Below are 21,850 nucleotides of genomic sequence, written 5' to 3'. Positions count from 1 at the left end.
GATCAAAAGAAATGGTATTTAGTTTTTGTTTTGTTTTTATACATTTATATTACATGTACTTCAAAATTGTATCTTGTGCAGGAAACAGGTAAAAGAAAAAAAGTTCAGCAAAACTTGGTCAAATAGACAAAAATCTACCTAATTAGCAACTTCAATTCAATTGGCACTGAATACTCAATTTGTTTTATATTAATCTGGTTTTAAGTCCATACAAGTAATTCTTTTTTCTATGCCCCCATAATCAGTTTTGGGGTACTAGTATATAGTTTTTGCTCTATCTGCAAAAACCTTATGCCTTGGCCATGTTTTGAGCTTTTACTATGGCTTTCTTATTGCATGTGTATTCTTTGCAACATCTTTCTTTACCAAACAATTTTGACCTCATTACCTTGACCTACTTTTGAAAAACTTTAACCTTAGCCATGACCTACCCTATGGGGTATCAGTATTTCACAAACACATCTTGTCAATATTTTCTCAGCATTCTCTGTGGCTCAAGGTCAATTCTCCCAATAACAATTACCGGTAGGTACACATGCACCCTGGACTTTGTGATTCTGATCTAAATCACTAAACAAAGATGCACCATTCTACTATAAAATCAAGTCTGCTATTGCCATTTTAGTCCCATGTGCAATATTGGCCAGCAAATCTCTTAAGTTTAAATCGGGCTTCTTTTCAAATATATGTATATAAATGAACTTTCATAAACAGTTCTTCTTTTTTTTAATCAGTTATTTTGCCTTGAAAATGTTTCATAATTTGTTCCAGATTTCTACTTACAGGATAGATCAAAATGTCAGGAATTGCAGGCCTTATAGATTTTAAAGAAATAGAGAAACCTCTATAAGTAATTCATATGTGGATGTCTTAGATCAAAAACATTCCTTGAACAAATTTTACAGCTTAATTTTATCTAAACTGTGCAAAATCCTTCCTTTTCTCAACAAACAAAACAACATTTCCCTCGAAAGTCTTTATTACATTAATTACATTTCATGACCTTGGTCTTTCTTTCTTCCCCTTGAACAGAGCAAGCAGCGATACATTAGCCACTTTTACGATCTTGAATCGGACTCCGGGAATATCTCCGACGGCGTGACCTTTTCTACCAAATCCAGCCACCAAAACTTCATCGTTTTCCTGTAACAATAAATCATCACTGAATAGCTCCAAAGCTGTGCATAATAAATAGTTTATTATATATATACAATTATCCTATAAAATGTATTCATAATTTTTCCTCATACTTTTAGTCTATGTATATATAAATTATATGTCTTTTGATGGCATACCCGACCTAGATAGAACGTTCTATCGTTAAAATGATATTGTCCTACGGACCCGGTTTAACGATAGAACATTCGTTCCGTGTATTGGCAATGTTGCAAAATAAACAAGGGTGATAACTCGTACTCTGTGCATTTTCTATGAACAATCCTGAGAGTTCCGAATGTCAACATGGCGTTAAATTTGAAGCAAGGAAAAAACGATGAGAAAATGAATTGAATTTTCGGATTTATATGGATTATTTTTTAGGTTAAAAGGCATATACAATCTAAAAAAGGTTTGTTATGATTAATTTGGTAGTTATTTTCAGTGCAACTCCTTTTGTATTCTTCAAAATCATTTCGGAGTGGATTCACTCCGATTTGCTACATTGCAAGTATATGGGACGTATTCTAACTGTGGTGAGGGCTTGACCCGAGACACAGTTAGATTATTCTAACTAACCCGACCATACCTTTACATGCATCAATATACTAACTCTGGGATTTATCAGCCTATTTTGGGAAATGCCATTTTTGGGGAATTGAGAAAAAATTATCGGCTATTCGATGAAATTGGGAAAATAAAAAATCTTGCTTACATCATGTATTCAGACGTAATTCATTTAACATTTCAGCATGAACTCTAATCTGCGCAACCAAACACACAATTAAATGTTATGATCCAACTTCATACAAGATCAGTTATGAATAACAGACTAATAAAACTAAATATGATTTCAATGAGTATAAACTAAAAGTATTTAATATACAACTTAGGGTAGTACATGTGTGTATGAAAATTCCAATTCAGGTCATTAGAATCTGTTTCTGGAGATTATATATATATATATAAACCTCCTGCAAAAAAAAAAAAAAAAAAAAAACTAAGTTCCAATTTAATATGTAAAATGCGTTGAAAATATATTTTTCTATCTGAAAAAATGCCAACAGATCTTACCATTCACTCGTAAATCAATTGAGTAGGTGGAAATAAGTTTAATAAATCCACATTATCACCAGGGACCAACCTAGACCAAAAATTTAGGGAGACTTCACTTCTCCCTCAGTGAAATTTAGGGAGAAGTTTCAAATTTTAGGGAGACTTCTCAGCGCGCGCAATGCGCATTAATTATTGAATTATTTAATTAAATTTTAATATATATTAAAACATTGATTTCTTTGTAGTATTCCATCATTCTAAGATTATTTAAAGAGACAGAAAATGTAGATCTTTAAACAATGTATTTAATATTTTTTTATATTAAAAGCTATTAATTCATAGCATGAAAATACATTTTCACATAATCAATCTAAAAGGCTGTCAACTTGTACAAAATAAGTTCAGTATTTACATATGTACACATCAGTTCAAAAATTTAAGACTGAAAAAGTTTTCTCTTTTTCTCATCTTTCCAGATTTTCAGGGCCTTTGCAAAGTCAAAGTTTTCAATTGATGGACCATCCTCTGAAATCCTCATTAAGTCATTCACTGAGTTATTATTCAAGTTTGTTCTTAATCTTGATTTGATGCGATTTTGGGTGGAAAACCCCCTCTCACAGGTAGCACTGTTCACTGGCAACAGTGTGCAACATTGAACAAGTTTGATGATGTTTGGCAGGATATCCTCATATTCTGAACCAAGTTTCTCACAAACTTCACTCAAGGAAGACGTTGAGAAAGAGCCTATGACAAGTCTTTTGTACTGTTTGTATTCCATAGGCACTTGTTCTGTTTCTATTCCTTGGATAGCAAAATGTTCAGCTAAAACAGCTACACTCTCATTTCCAAATTTTGCTAACTCTCCTTTTTTGTGAGCTGAAGTGATGTGTAGAGGTTGTAACACTTGCATTTTTTCTATTAACCCACTTTCTTGAAATCTATCTTTCAAATTTTTTACTATGTTGTCGACATATTGTGGCAAGATAGATCTGAGAATGTTTTTCTGCTGAGAAAAGAATCTGACTTGAACTCCATCATGTCCTGCCTCAATTTCTTCATCAGAGCTCTCAAATCCATCAAACCCATCAATATTGGTATCAATGGCCTCTTGAACAACTGATTTTTTGCTTTCACGGTCAGGTCGATTGTACGTAACATTATCCCCATCTATAGTAATAAATTCCTCCAGTTTATCTACATAAATTCCTTGAGCCTCTTTGAAATCGAGTAGAGCTTCACAGGTACTTTCCACTATTGGTCTAAGTTTACTCAGGTCCAAGTCCTTGGTTTGGAAAATACGGCTCAATCTACCCAGGAAAGGCAAAATGTCCATCAGCATATGAGTAACTGCAATAAAATTGTACTGGGAAACTTCTGCATGAATCCCCCTTGCAGCTGGGTTGGTAGTTCCTTCATGCTCTAGGGCTATAAGAAGGGCAGGGTAAGTCCTATAGAGAATTTCAACTGATTTCTGAAGACTAAACCATCTCACAGAGTGAATTAATCCGAGATTCCTCTGACTCTAACCCCTGCTTTTATATTTTGACATGTGCATTTGTGTGCTGACATCATGCGCAAAGAAATCGAATGGTGAGGAGGCGACCTAATTCAAGTGATGCTTCATTTGGCGGTGATAGGGCCGTTTAATTGGCGATAGCATCATATTAGTGATGAATAAGTTGTAGAAGAATCATCCCTTTACTGAGTTCTCGCGTCTCGGAAGTTAGATCCGCGAAATAAAGTTGTAAAAGGTAGGCAGAGTCGCGACACCAGCTGGTGTCGCTGAAATCCCACTTTTCAATATGGCCTCCGCTCTGACTCTCCCCTGCACATGTCAAAATATAAAAGCAGGGGTTAGAGTCAGAGGAATCTCGGATTAAGAGTGAATTTGAGCAAATTTCAGTGTAGGAAGGTTAAGCAGCATTTGGATTTCTCTAAGCTTATTTGATCGTAGTGCAGATCCACTGAAATAAAAGAAAATGTTTGCCACTGTATCTGAGTATTTTTTCAGTTGAGGAATACATTTTGATGCTTGTGAGGCAGCAAGGGCACATCGGTGTGCAGCACAATGAATCCCTACTAAAGCTGGGCTGTATTCTTTAAGCCTTACAATTACTCCATTTTTCCTTCCTGTCATGACACTGGCTCCATCAGTTCCAACACCAACAAGTTTTGACACATCTAGGCCTTTAACTCTCAGCTCTGTAATCACATGATTAACTATGGTCTCTGCATCTGCCTTGGGTGTAGAAATTTCTATATTGCAGAGAAACCGTGTTTCAAGTTGTCTCTCCTGCAGGTAGTGAGCATAGAGTAAAAGACGCTTTTGATTTCCGCGGTCTGTGCTTTCATCCAGTGTTATAGAAAAAACTCCAGAGTTTGTTATATTTTCAACTAGATCGAGTGATATAACTTTTGCACATGCACTCTGAAATTCTCCAACACTTTTGGAACTGGTGTAAGAATTTTCTTCTTTCAGTGTTTGGCACCCCATTTCACCCATTAAACTAATGATGTGTGGAAATTCTTCCTTAGGTAGCTCTCTCTTAGCAAGGAAATAAGCACATTTAATGTAGTGGGTGATGACTTGCTCATCTTTGTCAAGTTTACTGGCTAGTAGCTTCTGCAGTGGTTGCTGTTTGGCCAGTTTAGACTTTGTTATGGCAGTCAAATGGAGCTGAGCTGAAATAAAATTGTTGAAATGTCATTTTTATTAATTTTGTTTTTACTGTGAGCTTAATTTTTTCCCAAAGTATTCAACTGAAAACTTGCTAAAAATTATAAAGTTACTGTATGAAAAAAAAATATTGATAACAATTATTCAGATAAAAACTATTTTAAGTGCAGACACTAACTACAAAAAATAAACTTTTAAGGTTTATCCCTCAGAAAGTACTCAAACGAAAATTATTTCATGCAAACAAATAAATCTAAAACTAACAAACAAAAAATAAATAAATAAAACAAAAAACTTACAGGATGCATGTCGCATATGGTTTGTTGTTTTCGCTGGTTTTTCATGGCCTCGTGCGTATGGATTGTCCATACCTGCAGCTCTACACAAAGTACAGTGCCACTTTTTTCAGAATCCAATTCATACCATTCAAATGCATTTTGTGTAATTTCTTTGGCAAACTTCTTTCTAGGAGATTCGATTGCATTTTCATCTTGTAACTTTCGCTTACTTCCAGGTTTCGGCGATCCGCCGGTCAGCCACGCTTGTAACGACATTTATTCTTTTATGTTCAATTTTCTCCAGTGCTCGTTTATACAATAAGGTGTTTTCATTTTCAGTTCATATATATTTGTAAATTAAAACAAAGGACAATAAATATATCAATTTATTATGTGTACTTCATACTGCCGATCTAGCGATTTCACGCCTTGGATGTTGACATGTGTATAGTTTACGGTACATTTTGACAAGAATATACATGATATACGACTGTATTTATGGCATGAGTGTAATCTTTAGACAATGAAAGGTCTAAAAATCTTCTTCAACAACTTTGACATCATATCGATAGCTGGCCAGGTGGTTTTCGTCTCTGTTATGTATAAATTCTACTTACAGACTTTTTCATACTTTTAAGGGTAAATTCTAGAGGTGTTCCGACAGAGTACTCGCTTAATGGTCAGTAGCAGTGAAACAGATGCAAGTGCCCTGCTGTGATTCATCTTACTTCAACGGTTAAAACACCATAAATTTTTCTTAAAGACCATGGCGATTTTACCAGATGTTCTTGATATATTTTAATGAATAAAAGAAAAAAGGGGGGTTAAAATTTCTAGGGCGACTTAAACTTCGCTTTTGTGATAATCTACGGCGAAGTTTGGAGCTCAAAAGCGACTATTTCGCCTCAGTCGCCCCCTAGGTTGGTCCTTGTTATCACACAATATCACCATTTTCAGAAAAACGGAGGAAATTCGGATTAAAAATCGGCAATGTTTTACAGTGTTTTTAAAACATGTTATGACTCTGGCTTTGCTAAATGAGTTAAATAGAGGAAATTACAGACAGTCTGACAATATTACCCAGTGTTTTTCCAAGTTAATTAAATATAAAAGCACTGTTCACCAATTGGGAAAAAATACTGCCAAACTGGGAAAAATTGAACTTATTTTCAATTGGGAATGGGGCCGAATTTCAGCCCCTAAGAAGGTACTGATAAATCCCTGTAACTGTATTTAGAATCAGGAGATATTACTCATATAAGTATGCTGACCAAACCATCAAAGCTTGACAAAATTTTGTGGAAAAAGAGTAGAATCTTTATCTATTATGTGAAACTAAAATTGTACTAAAACATATTTTACCTCCACGTAATTAAGACAACCGTCATTCGGCACAAAAGCTGTGATTTTCTTTCCGTTCTTAATAAGTTGAACTCTGACACATTTCCTAATAGCAGAGTTTGGCTGTTTGGCTTCAACTCCACTTGAAAAAGAAACCATAACATTTAATGATTTAAAACTGATGGCAATCAAGCATTTACACCTTTCAAATGAGTCTAATATAGAGATCAGGCAAATGTATAATATCCAAACATGAAGAAATAAAACATATCTAGTATAACCAGGGACCTTTATATTTCAGTACTATACCTTATCATTGTTGACATTTTAAGGTTTTGTAAGAAGTCCACGGCTCTACATTAATGGTTTTTCATACTTTTCTAGTTGATGAGTATGAAATTTGAAATTTTCTTGGCCAAATATAATTTTTATTTGTCAGGAATTTTTCAATAAAGAAGTAATTGACAACTTGAAAAATATTGTAAATTAAAATACTCTTATATATTCACAAAGTCTGTTACATGATATTTTTTTTTTTACATACATTGCAAATTATGAAACAAAACTGACCAGTGCTAGTTATGCTTTAAAAATAGTAACATCAGCTAATATTTATATGTTCTAAATTGTTTTACATTTTCAACTTTTTTAAAAACATATCCTTCAAATAAAAAATCACATATCCAATCAGAAAAGTGCCATGCAATATTCACTTGTCCATGAAAAATTTTCATTGGTACCAGACAAGCAGACAAGTATTAATGTCAAGCCCTGAAGTTTACATGCAATTTCCTATGGGAAAGTCCTTGTTTTACAGGAGAGGAGAAAATTTACAACTGAACCCACTGTCCCACTATCAAACCTTGGACCCCTGAACTACTAGCAGGTGCTTTAAATACTGAAATGTTGGGATATATGATAGTTTACATGGCCCAAATTACTACATTCCTTCCTCCTTCTATACAGTAGAAATTTCTGAATCTGCGGTGTTTATATTTATAGAAATCTACCCTTGAGTCTAAATATCTTTCTCCATCCAAATTTTCATTACCACTATGCTCTTAAATAAACCTCTGTTACACAAGACTCTTGGAAAATTTGTACAACAGGGCTCAAAGTAGACTTCAGGTCAAAGTATCAAATGGCAACCTATTTTAACTGGTCATTCTGAGATTTAGGACACCAAGTGTAAAATTTTAGGTTGCCTTCAGATAAATGTAATTTGGACGTGTTGGATAATTTTTTTTAAAAGTGTTTCGTAATGAAATAAGTTGATGACCCTGGTTCTCCCTCATATAGTAATTTAGGAAAGTCAAAAACTTTGGATCATCCATTATTAAAATTAGATTATATTACATATCATCATTCCTCTTTTATTAAATCGGTATTTTTTTTTTTGTTTATACCCATGTAATATTTGGGCAAGTGAGACATGAGACTTCTGATTTCATGGACTTTGAGTGAATAAGTATTTTCATACAGCACACTAGTTTTCTACTACTGAATAGTAGAAAATTAGCATACTGCATGAAAGAAACGCCTGTGCATATATTCTATATAATTTAACAGATAGGTGATTTCTTTTCATCAGTACAAAAATAAAACAAAAAGATCAACACAAGCCTGTGACCACACATGACATATTGCTATTTATGAGAGTCAAGTGATCTAGGAAACCCTCCACATGATCATACTCACACTTTTTCTAAGACAATTCCCTTGGCGTGGGAAGATCCCTGGAAGGGCTTGACCCATCTTGAGGGTAAATGGGCCTTTTTGTAGTCATTATCGTGCCATTTCTGGTCACGTCTGTGGTTCACCAATTTTCTGGCGGTTCTTAAACCCCTGGGTTTACCTGCCAAGTAGAGAATGCCAACTTAATATCTTGCATGTATGCAGGTCCATCACAATCTCTTGATTAAGCTATATAGCTTTATTACGCTATTCAGAATAGCTTGATTTAGCTATTTTATCCAGCCTACTTTTTTTCCTTATAATATAACTGGTGCTGATAAATGGTACCATTCCCAATGCCAAAAAAAAGTTAATTTTTCCCAATTTTGAAACTAAAAATTCACAATTCAACTGCTGAGGAACAGATCACAATTACATTCTAATTCTTTTCATATGAAATGTATGTTGTACAAGTTAACTAAAAGTTTTACTTCCTCTTAAATTGAAAGTAAAGATCAGTGGTAATATATACTAATATTGCGGGTGGCATGTTGTTGACAGCGTTGTCATGCTAGTATCTTACATTTTTGATAACTTGAAAGCATGACATAAAAACAAGGAGCATTAATACATAAAACAATGAATACTTGTTGATTATTCTTTAAAGCGTGAACTAATAAGAAGTGAGGTTAGAATAAACGCTAGTGTTGGGAATCAGTAAGAATTTCATAATCGATGATCGGGAATCGGTAAGAATTTCATAATCGATGATCGGGTTACTGTAACTAACTAAATTATCGATTATAATCGGACATTTACAAAGTCTATCAATTTAGTTAACTAAATGGTAAGAAATTGGTAAATGACTACTTTCTGCATATGTGTTTGTTTATTTTGCTGAAAAGAAGAATAAATGGATATCATCTGAGTGTTTTATTGAGTGTGTGTCTGCTTATTTCATAGCTAATCCATAATATATATCAATAATCAAATACTTGCGATTTTTTGTCTATTTCTTACAAAAAAACATTTTGGGGGAAATAACTTCATAAACACTGCTTTATCAGTCTAGACGAACTCCAAAAACAGCGTGAACTCCGAAAACGAAGTCTTTGGCTCCATCATGCATTGCGGCAAAATGGCGTCCGATGTAAACAAACGATGGATTGTCGTTCGCTTTCTCCAAATATACGGCTGCATAATTGTGGATTTAGTGCATTATTACTTTATTTTATTTTTTGTTGAATGGATAATTGCATTTATTAAATTATTTTGTGAAAATTGACTTATTTATTGCTTCAAACTCTTGCATAATAGTGAATTGGATATACGACATCGAATTTAATACTGCCGGTAAGAAATATTTTCTTATTTAATTTATTGTCTCCTTGATTTAAATTTTATGTCGTTCCTACAATAAAGGTGCTTAATTTTATTTGTTTTTGAAGACACGCAACTTGTATTCATTTTAATCAGAAAATGCGCATTTTTCACCACGGAGCAGAGATATTAACGGGTTCATTTTTAGAAGACATGTTGTGCCCTTAATATATCCAGAAGAGTGGTTTTTAAAGTCTTCATATTGATAGATAATAGTTTTAAAAATGTTTTCATAATAATATATGTTCGTATATCGGTAAATGACGATGGTAAAAACTTACGCGTTCAATTCAGATGTCGTACACAAATAAAAAACCAGAATGCTAATTTATGTGTAAAATTCAGTCAAGTTTTTAACAGTTACAATATATATTGTCCCATTTTGCATATATATCCCTTTTATTATGCATATTTACTTCTCAAAACGTATCATTTTCTCTGTAATTGATCTGACTTGAAACTTTAACTTTGAAAGTAAATATCTCCTTTATTGCAAATAAAATCAAAAATCTGACAAATACGATCTCTTCCGAAGTCTTTTATTTAGCATTTCTGAGTACTGATATATTTGCCATACTTTCCAAAACTTTGCACGGACAGTTTTTGTAGACCCATCATTTTTGCCGAAAAATCGCCATTTTTTGTGTGTGTGCGCATGCGCGGACTCGATTTTCGGAGTCTTTTTCAGTCTCAATTTCTTACTTCCGGAAACGCTGTTTTTGGAGTTCGTCTAGACTGTTTATTAACCTGTTTAATTCTATTAGATAATTCAAGATCAAAACACTTTAAACTTAAGCGTCCAAAATCTCAAGTCTTCCTTCTTCCGAGATTTGAATTATTGTCGTGCCAGGAAGAGTTGACATCTGAAGTACTTTGTATCCAAATCTCAGGAAACGGCAGAAATTGCACACTTTCCTCACATGCCATGCAATAAAAATGCACCCAGTGTGTTCTTACTCTAGACAGGGACTTTGTAACGCTTAGTCGCAGATAAAAATTATAAATCTGTCTTATAACACTGGTTTTTATTTAAAACATAATGAATATCTTTTAAATTTAATGCCGAAAATGCAACAAAATGTTAACCACGTGCAAAACACAACATACCCATAATGGCGACTAAAGGAAAAGGAAGATCTCGGGAGTTATCGCGAGAGTAAACAATCACGAGAAGTGCAGGTGACAACAATTTTATTTTATTTTATTTTTTAAAAGCGTTATCTAAAAACATAAAGTATATTGTTTCGTCATAAAAACTTTGAAAACATACGATTTTTGTATAATACAAGATTACCGGAATTTATATAGTCCCTCTTTTTGGCTCAGAAATTATAGCTCAATCACATGATTTTAAATCACGTGATATTTGCCAAATCATGGAGGCCATAGGAAGAACATTGATAATTTTGGGGTGTTTCTCCTTTGCATTTTCCACTAAAGTACCAGTTTTATTGTGGTCTTCTTCCAGGTAATAATGGTGTTAATGAACTACTCTCTTAAAGATTTACTTAAGATCTTTCTAATATTTTAATTTTTCAGATGTTTTCGTTCGAAAATATCTATGTGACCCACCCCATGCGTCTTGGAAACGCAGGAATTTATGATATAAATATATTTTGATTATGAAATTTAGAAAAATGCATCTTATCACTGGTGACACATCACAGCCACTCTTAATTCATATGCAACTCACCCATCATGATCAAACTAAGAGCCTCCTCCCAAAATATTGCAATTTAGACTAAAATTCAGACCCAGTTCCATAAAGATATAAAAATTAAAATAAATTGGATTTAAAAATCACTAACAATCATTCACATTCCAACACCTTTGTGTGTCAGATTTTTATGGTCTCGAGTGAGCAGAGTTCGAACGTCATCTAGCTAGCGTAGTATCAAAATCACCACCAGAAGTTTACACCAAAAGGTTTCAGTATTATGATGCATCCGCAAAAAAAAAAAAATAGTTAAAATAGTAAAAAAGTTAAAATTTGATATCAAATTCAGAAAGAGCTTTTAAAATTGCTTTTCATGTTCGACGCCATTGAAGCCTTTCAGGCTTTTGATTACTGATTAGTAATACTATTAAGCACCTCAAACGAGAAATGACAAACCTGGAATGCAAATTACAAAGATTCCAAATATTTATCAATAACGTTTGTGAGCAAATAACAGGGTTCTCCATGGGCCGTTTAACGTGGCGGCCCGGCCACAGTTAAATTCCTTAGTGCCACAGTTAAAAAATCAGCGCCATAGTTCCGCCACAGTTAAAATATTAGCGCCACAGTGGGATCGTCATCGTTAGTATGATAAATATATAAATTTATAGATTAAATGAACCTCCAAATTATGTACCTTTTTTTCAGTTTCTAATGCTAAACCGTTAATTTACTCTAATTAGGGCACTTTGTTTGGCTTGCACAATCAATTATCTTTTAGACCTCACTGGACAGATAAATGAGACTAGCCATTTTTTCACACTTCACAATAATTAAAAATGAAATTTTAAAATCAATTAATTCATGCCTCAGTAGTTCTACAGATACCTAGGTCTCTAAAATTGCATTGGCACTGCAAATCAAACAACGTATGTGTATCATAATCATGTACTAGTATTTTTGTAATGTTGAAAAGTTAACAATAGATCCATCAAAATATAAATTTATGACTCTAAACTGCTTAACTGTTTTTCAATTCATGAGTTTTAAGATACTTCATCTTCAGACCAATAATTGCTAATATATCTAGAATAGATGTAAATGTGGTTGTGTAACCTACCAAACTTCCTCTGTCAATTAATGAACACTGTAGATATCTAATTTACCTTTTGTAAACACATTTATTTTTTTTTTTAAATAAGGGTTTAATGTTTTAAACTTTTTATGACTGGTTCTATTATTTTCAAATTCTATAAGCTAGCTAATATTTGTACGTATATATTGGGAGGGGGGTCTTTTTCATAGTATACAAATATATTATGGAAACATCCAAATTTTTGTTTTACACTATGTTAATTGTTATTACGGTATTATTAAATTTAGAAATCAATTTGCTAAATAATTAATGCCATTTGTGTATTAAACCATTGATTCATAGGGTTGTGTGTTTCTCTATTTTTTTTCGTGGTTCTTTTGCGAATTCGGTCGCAAAATGACTGCTAGTATTGGTACTTTGTGTAACTCTTGCGCCACAGTTAAATTTGAAATGATGGAGAACCCTGAATAATGTAACACTCTCACTAAAATATACATGTATTTGTGGTCACACTAAGGGAATATGTCTAGACTAAATTTTTAACCCTGTGTTGAGTTGGGAAGTGATTATATTAAAATGTATAAAAAACAAACTTTGAGATGGAAATGTTTTACTTCCTAGTACTTATGTTACTTATTTATCCTGTTAAAGGTTAAAGATGTAAATATATTTTCTTCATTCTAACAGATCTTTTGCTGACTTACCACAGAGCAATGCAGGAAAAACTGTCCTGTCCACAGATTTTACACAGCAATACTTGAAGCCACTGACAACTGGAAAAGATGGCAACCTTGTTGTTTTTATGCAGGACAAGGTAATTTTTACAGCTTGTAGTACATGTATAACTATTTTTGAGTAAGTCCTTTTATATTATTTCTAAACCTAGAAAAAAAGTGAGTTTATCTATGTAAATTTATATTTAAGACATCAAGGTTCATTGAATTGCCTAAATCCAGTGACTGGACAATCATGAACATCAATACTCTGTAATTTGGGCTTACTGAAAAAAGTCTAACAGTTCATAGTGGAAAGGATGATTTCATGAAATTAAAATTGAAAGTCTTTGATATGATACTGTTAAAAGCCTGTTTTAACTCACACCTCCAATTTTTTTTTTATTGAATAACTTAGATGGGAAGGCATCACTGTAATCCTCCTTTTGACTTTTTTTGATAGCTAAGTCTGCAGGACTTCACCCAGCATGCCGATGTTTACAACCCAGAGAGTGATGGTGGGGTCTTCAAGAACATCAAGGTATTATTAATCAAAAGTTACCACAGTCTAATACACTCAAACCTTGTTATCTCAAACATCATTGAGACTGGGGGAAAAAATTGTGATGTCAGGCCCAAAGACCTTAAACTGAGAACAGTCTTAAGTCAAAATTTTAAATTGATAGAATTTTTGAAATAATTTTCATAATCTAACAAAATTATCATCACTTGTTTATATTTGAACATTATACAGTCCTGCAATTTTTAAAACTCATATGTCAAACAAAACCCAAGAAATTCATAATCAAAGTTTTGACTTAAGTCTGTTCTCAGTTTGTGGTCTTAAGGCCAGAGTATTTGAGATATTAAGAGTAAAATTCTTATAGAATAAGTGGTAGGGACTTCCAAATTTTTTCGACATATCCATGATATTAACGATATGGGTGTCTAGATAACAAAGTTCAATTGTAATAGAAATGATTGAAAAATATCTTTGAGTAAAACTGTACCTGACAAATCAAAGCAACAAAAGTGTAAAGTAGGCATATGTCTTGATCATGATCGATAACTAATATTACGATTTTTCATTTATTTTTTTAAATTTTGCATTTTATAGGGGTTCATGGACGACCTATCTTCAGTAAGTCTCCCATCCGTTCATCTCCCTGGTCTCGCTGTTGATGAAACAATCAAGAAATTCAAAGGAAAAGTTCACCAAGTGAAGGGTCAAGACATCACCAAGATTGGCCTTGACACGGCTGTTCCTAATTTGATCATTGTGACCTTGAACTCAGTATCTGACAGTCCCACTGAAGCAGAGGGCTTCAAGAAGAATGGTATACTTACTGGCTTTCAGCACATAGTTTAGCAGCTGCAGAACTAATTTAAAAGGTCTATGGTAAAGAAAAACCAGACACACATAATAGAGAGCACGGACTATAAATTAATATACATTTAAGTAAAACTTTTACATCTTTAATTTTTGGAGAAAATACATTCATGGTCAAGGTCATATTCTCTTAAGTAATCAGAATTTATGATTTTTTGCAGGAAAAACCCATTTCTAAATAACTTAAATCTACATTTGTTTTAGAATCAAGATATGTGAACTTACAAAACTTAACAATCATGCACAATGTTTACTAAGTCATTGTTTTCCATTACATTTTTTAGCAGATTATTGGTTAAGTCTGTTATCTCCCAAAGTTTAATCTACGCTTTGTTAATATATCTCCAGGGTCTTTAATTTTCAAACTCGACAAGGATAGCGCTGTAGCCTCAGTATTTGATACATGCATCTCATGATAGAATTCTCCTTCCAGATGAAGCCATAGCTAAAGTGATTAGACACCTGACAAAGCGTGATGTTAAGTATACGGCTCTCTATACAGCCAGGACCTCACAAGCTGTAAGTGTTTATAGAAGAAATCATATTTACAATACAGAATATTGTTGTCAGAATATTAGCTGAGCACTTTTAAAAAAAATGAAACATGCTATGAATTTAACCTCTGTTTATGTAACTTTGCCAAATATGAAAAGTTAAGTACGTTTCGTCTTTCTGTGTTTGTAATTCAGATGTTGCTGTTGGAAAAAAACTGTAATATTTATTGAATTTTTTTCTTTTGCATCATAGGGAGAGAGTGATGATTAATCATATGTTTCTTATTTTACCCAAAAAAAAAAAAAGGGAAAAGAAAAAGAGAAACAGAATTAAAATTAAATTTTTGACAATTTGAAAAAAAAAAAATCGAAGCGATACAATTTTAATCATTCATTCATTCATGTCAAAGAATATGTAATGATGAGAATTTTTTTTTTTTTACAGGCCGAAAGTAGTGGTGCAGAAACTAAGAGAAAACTTCTGAGTACACAGGAAGTATCTAATGTTCAATCTGATGTTGTAAACATTGCAAACGGAACGCTAATTAACTCTACATGTCTGCTGATGTATATGCGATCCATCACCGTGGTGTTCCAGAATAAAACTTATATCAGTAACAAAACAGATAATGTTAATAAGACTTCAGTCAGTATATCCTGTTCCAACAATACAGCCAAGTAAGATTTAGTAAACATTCTCAGTTTTCAAATCTTTAAGCAAGTAACTCCTTTTTTCTTTTGAATATATATATCTTTTGAATATACATGTGCATTTTTATTTAAAAAAAAAAAAACGTAAACATCTGATTATTATTTTTTTTTTTTTTTCAAATTGAATTTTTGCAGTAAAATAAGTCAATTTTTTTTTTTCCGAAAGTCTGACTGGAAATCAATAGACTGTGTGAGTAATAATAAAAATTATTGCATTTGTGTTTATTTTATAGCTTGAATTTTGGTTTCAAGGCTGATACAGATGACCGAATGACTTTAAGGTAAATTTTAACTGAGTCTTTAAGATATATATTAGTAAATTTGCTTTTATTTAACAATTTTTTGGATACTTTCTAGGAAGAATGACAAAATTATTCAATATAGCATTTATTTAGATACAGGTCATTTGTATATATTTCTTAAACTGAAGGCAAAGATATAAGATGTAAACATGCATTTCACATTTTCTTAAAGAATCAAAATAGCATTGTTATGTAGCAGTGATTATTGCCTGGATCCGGTTGCACGAACGTTAGTTAAATTTAACAGTTAGTTAAACCGGTTGCACAAAAGTTAACTAACAGTTAAAGCCTAATTAAGTTTCTGATTTAACTAACAGATTTGACTGAGGTTACCTAGGTACATTAAATATTTAATTAAACATTAAAATCAAGATCGTGGACATGTTGTCATTTCAAAACTTGTTTGCATGGAAGGAAGAACTTATACAGAGATAATAGAAATGTCTGACTTGAGCAACATGCAAATTTAATCCCGATTTCGATTTAGGCAAGATTGTATTATACATGTATACATTGCGGATATATGTTGAGATATTATCTGCAAAGAACAACAAGACGAAATCATTCCATATGAGTGAAGATGTAGGTGCTTTTTTTTATCCGATTATGCATACAAAAATGTCATTATATTTTATCAAAATGATCATCATTTTAAAAAAATCTTAACCTCAGACAAGTTTCTGAAATGAAGGTTAATCGTTCAATTCAAACTTAAGGCACGTAAAATGGGGAGGGGGGTGGTGGTGGTGTTGTTCCTCTCCCACTTTTTAAGAGATTTTTTTTTTTATTATTTTCAATTTCCCTCCCAAAAATCAATGCCTCATGTTAGAACTTAATACTGAATACATACTTTGTAATTGCATTGTTTATATGCATGTAAAATGACTATCTTTCAACATAAGAATTCATATTTGAAGTAATTATCTTTAATAATATATTTAATATATTTTACCAATATAAGAAATTAATATTTAAAGTAAATAACCTTAGCATATATGAATTGACATCATTTTGATTATGACGTCAGAAATATTTTACCATATTTAAGGGAAATGTGCGTGTAGAACGATTTTAACAGAAAGTTAACTATAAGACATCAATTTAATGTGAGTTAGCTAATTTATTTTTAATAGACTTTCGAACAACAAATTTTTAACTGACAGTTACGTAACTCGTCATTCAAAATTTAACAGCTAGTTACTACACTAACTGGAAGTTAATCAGGGTTCTCATTAACGCAAGAATCTGCGTCCTAGACGCAGCAATTTATTTGGGACGCAAGGTTCTTAAAAACGATGCATCCGCAGACTCATGAGTGGACGCGTCCTCGTCAGCAAGAAAATTCGGGTGCTTTTGAAAACCGGAAATTTTAGATGTTAGGATTTGTCAAAGAAATATTTATTCGAAACCTTCTTGTAGCAATCATAAAGTTTATCCAAGAAACAACTTTTCTTGTACCAATTTCTATTTTTTTTAAAAACAGGGATTGAATATAAGATATTTCATGTTTATTCATAATAGTGTCGCATGCCAAACTCCGATACCTGTAAGTTACACACTGCAGCTTCTTTTTAAAAACACTTTTGAATCTTGAGCTTTATCTAGAAACCATAATTACCGCTTGTATACACAATGCGGCTTGATTATCTCATGAATTTCACCCAGTGCAGACGACCGACAGGATTAGTTACACCTCATTGCACATGACACCTGTGATTCTATACAGTCAACCATAGGGTACTAATTGATTATGCAACAGTTAATTTTAGCTTTATAAACACCCAGTTTATTTTTATGGCAGTTGATTACGCATGTATTTTAGAATATGGCTTGGATGTACATGTATTCCAAGTTTACATTTTTGAATATGTAATATTGCGTAAACAAACTGTTGAAATAATAAAGATTTTATTTTGATGTTTGGATGGAAGGATACTGCAATAATTCAGTTAGGACTCAACATATTTAGCTGGGTCGCAACCTTCTCAGAAATCTTGAGTCCTGGGACTCAAGTTAGCAAAATCCTAGTGAGAACCCTGAGTTAATTTAACTAACGTTCATGCAACCGGATCCTGATTATTATTACTACATTATTAGTCTACTACATATACATGTATTAGCAACAACTTTTTTGTGATTGTCAGTATGAAATCATGCATGACTATTAATTTTTGTGAATGAGGAAACCCTCTACATAGATACAGTGAAACCTGTCTCATCCGACATTCCCTGGGAAACAAATTTTTTGGCAGAACAAACAGGGTGTCGGATTATCATGATTATACAGTACATAAGGGAATCAGTAAAATGGGAATTGAGTGCAGGTTAAAATTCTTAGTGAAACTAATTACACCTGTGTTGATTATACAGGTTTTCATTGTGCTTAAAAGATAAACTATATCATCTTTTTACCATTAAGAGGTTTGGCTTGCTTTGTATTTTGTACACTTCCATGTTTTGTACAATGTTATTTGACTTTCTTTGTAATTTGTACTTGACCTCATTTTGTACATTACAGCATGCACATGGCAGTAGGTAATGTGTCAGGCTACTGGAGTGTAGTAGAGGCCAGTCTGACTGTGAAGGGCCAAACCAATGACTTCTCCTTAGACAGTGTGTCTGCTCCAAAGGGATTCTCCTATCACTGCTCCAGCTTAGGAAAAGCAGGCAACAGCACGGGGGCCAACATCACGGTTTCCTTTGATGGATTCCAGGTGAGAAAGTAGGATGTTTAAGGTGGGTTTTGACAGGGAGCTGTATTTTAAATTAGTCATTTAACAGGTCGGGGAATCTACCTTATATGGATATTGTTGTCATTGCGCACAGCGGTGCTTACAGCGAACAATCGTCCAATCCAATGAATGAGCCGAAAAGCATATATTTTACTACAAACATGTGGGTCAGACTGTGGGAAAGTCAACTAATAATTATTTTTAATGTTTTTGTGATAAATACAAAGAGTAGGTACTCATTAAGATTTCCCATGCTCACATTAACAAACAAAGTCAATTTCCGTGTTACGTTGAAATACCGCTCATAGTCTTCACAAGTAAATCAGAATCTAGTTTTTATAACTTGATATTCATAAATTTGCCATGCTACTGGTGTTATTCGTTGTCGCTTTGTTATTTGTTTACTAGAAATTAAAAGTTAATGCATTTATTAAAAAAAACCTAAGTTTATTGCTGCATGGCATTTATTTTACACAGTATTAATTCTCATGTACATCAATCATAGAACGTGGATTGAGTAGCATATATACATGTATCGTAGTAAACAATGACAACATGTGAGTACACCTCAGAGTTGATTGATTTGGACCAGGGAATAGTCAAGTGAAATTCATATTCACTGATAGAGCTGCCAGGCAGTTGTCAACAAACTGACTTATACAATGGAGTGTAGAAAACCCAAATTTTACCATTGTATTACATTTGTATGTAAATGTGAGCATGGAATTCGTAGATAATGATATGTACATATTGTATTTAGTGTGTAAAATGCTTGGATAAATGCATCATCTTTCCGAGAGCGATTTGAAACACTGGCCTTCTCGAAATGTACATGTAGTATTTTTTGGTGTAACCCATAATGCAACTCATTTAGCCGATTGGTCGGTTTGTCAGTCACGTTGGTGCCTCATTTAGCATGTAAATTTATTCTGATGTCACAGAAAATAGTTTCCTCGACCTGGTTAAGTATGTTATTATCTTCTCGTAGCACAAAGAAGGTATTTTGAAGGAAATTTAAAAGGTAGATATTACTTAACCCACGTAGTGTGAAAAGTTTCAATTTTTAATTTTTTAAACAAATTCACATATGCCGAGTTAAAGGTTCATTTAGAAAAAAATCACTCATGAAAATCAATCTTCATTGGTTTGTATTCCAAAAACTTGAACTTTTTGAGTAAGTGTAAAAAAAAAAATGAAGACGTTTACCCTTAAAATGTGACCTCAAATATACAAAATTCAAATGCAACGTCATGCAAATTGATCCATTTTTGATGCAAGCCATTGTGAGTTCGTGACAGAGATGAATTGATGCATGCAAACTCTTATTTAATGATATAAATTTTCTATCCAATAAAATGACACGCTACAACTAGAATCAAAATAAATATCCAAACAAAGAAGTATCCTTGGAAAATGTAAATTACATGACATAGCTGGTGTTGTGTTCCAGACATCAGTTATTATTTTTATCATGTGACAATTGTCTTTTACATTGCTGGAAAGGTTTTGTTCCAGTCTCCTTTTTTCGTTTCTGGCATCAGGGATTTATCAGTACCTTCTCAGGGGCCGAAATTCGGCCCAATTCCCAATTGAAAATGAGTTAAATTTTTTCCCAATTTGGCAGTATTTTTTCCCAATTGGTGAACAATGCTTTTATATTTAATTATCTTGGAAAAACACCAAGTAAAATTGTCAGATTGCCTGTAATTTTCCTATGTTTAACTAAATTATCAAAGGTACAGTCATAAAACATGTTTAAAAAACTCCTTAAACATCGCCGACTTTTAATCCGAATTTCCTCCGTTTTTCTGAAAATGGTGATATTGCGTAATAATATAGATTTATTAAGTTATTTCCACATACTCAATTGATCTCTGAGTGAATGTTAAGAACTGTAGGCATTATTTCAGATAGAAAACATATTTTCAATGCATTTTAACATATTAAATGGGGACTCTGAGAAAAGGTGTACTTAATTAGTATAATATTTTGCAGGAGGTTTATAATCTCCAGAAACAGATTCTAATGACCTAAATTGGAATTTCATACACACATGTACTACTAATATTTGTATAGATACTTTATACTTATTGGAGTCAAGTTTAGTTATGTTAGTCTATTATTTATAAGTTATCTTGTTTGATGAAGTTGGATCAGATTTAATTGTCTGTTTAGTTGCCCAACTTAGAGTTCATGCTGAAATGTTAAATGAATTACACCTGAATACATGATGTAAGCAAGATTTTTTATTTTTCCCAATTTCATCAAATTGCCGATAAATTTTTCCAAATTCTCAAAAAATGGCGTTTCCCAAAATAGGCTGATAAATCCCTGGGCATCTCTTCAATCAATATTACATTATTTTAATGTTTACAGCTTTTTGACATTATGATTTACCCGTTCTCTGGTGTCTTCTTTTATATTACCGTACATGTACATTATTATAATGTTTAGAGCTGCAGCCCTTTGACATTGTGAATTACCAGCTCTCTGCTGTCTTATATTATATGTACATTATTATAATGTTTAGAGCTGCAGCCCTTTGACGTTGTGAATTACCAGTTCTCTGCTGGCTTCTTTTATATTATATGTACATTATTATAATGTTTACAGCTGCAGCCATTTGGCGTTATGAATTACCAGTTCTCGGATGGCTGGGACTGCATCCCCTTCTTCACTGAGGTGATCTGGATGGGAATTGTTTCCATGGCAGTGGTCCTCCTCATTCTCCTCCATGGTTTTACCATGTTGACCTCAGTCACCACCCAGGATAGATTTGATGACCCCAAGGGCAAAACTATCACTGTCAATGTCAATGAATAGAGAACTAATTCACATTTGTTTTTATATTTTTGTTACTTATCATTCCTTAAAAGTTAGATTAAGCTGTATGAATATGTCTCTGAAGAAGGTTTTATCTGACTTTTTATAAATTAAAAATGACAGTAAAATTTTTTTTTATTATTTTTGTTATTATTACATGAAACTGTGTAAAGAATTTGTTAAATTATAATAGGGTAATTTTTTTAAAATAATTTGTCAAATTGATTTGCTTATGAAATCTGTGATGTGATTGATTTCTTATTAAAATTTTCTGAAGATAGAAATGCTTTATTGATTATCAAAACTCACTGATGGTCATATAAATTATTCATTACGCATGAAAAATTTGATTTCTTCAAAACCTTTTTTTC

At 32.8% G+C, this 21,850-nt stretch overlaps 2 protein-coding genes across 2 annotated transcripts; one reads left to right on the top strand and one right to left on the bottom strand.

The window, feature by feature from the left end:
* Positions 1–961: 961 nt before the first annotated feature.
* LOC133195548 (small ribosomal subunit protein uS12) lies at positions 962–10,753 on the bottom strand. Its single transcript, XM_061331423.1, has 4 exons — positions 10,669–10,753; positions 8,206–8,362; positions 6,529–6,649; positions 962–1,143 (listed from the first exon to the last, which is right to left on the bottom strand). Exons 1-4 carry the CDS (start codon positions 10,670–10,672, stop codon positions 997–999), a joined length of 429 nt encoding a protein of 142 aa, XP_061187407.1. The 5' UTR covers positions 10,673–10,753; the 3' UTR covers positions 962–996.
* Positions 10,674–21,687, top strand: LOC133194924 (V-type proton ATPase subunit S1-like). The gene is made up of 10 exons (XM_061330822.1): positions 10,674–10,717; positions 10,919–11,029; positions 13,002–13,128; positions 13,491–13,568; positions 14,145–14,364; positions 14,851–14,936; positions 15,357–15,589; positions 15,856–15,903; positions 18,443–18,638; positions 21,270–21,687. The coding sequence occupies exons 1-10, from the start codon at positions 10,674–10,676 to the stop codon at positions 21,477–21,479; spliced, it is 1,353 nt and encodes a 450-aa protein (XP_061186806.1). The 3' UTR covers positions 21,480–21,687.
* The last annotated feature ends 163 nt before the right edge of the window (positions 21,688–21,850 follow it).

This window comes from Saccostrea echinata, unplaced genomic scaffold (assembly GCF_033153115.1).
Source record: "Saccostrea echinata isolate AGI-Se365-2 ecotype Australia unplaced genomic scaffold, CSIRO_AGI_Sech_v1 ptg000029l, whole genome shotgun sequence".
NCBI lineage: Eukaryota > Metazoa > Mollusca > Bivalvia > Ostreida > Ostreidae > Saccostrea > Saccostrea echinata.
The sequence above is the reverse complement of the archived record's forward strand: the minus strand, read 5'-3'. Positions and strand labels throughout refer to the sequence as shown.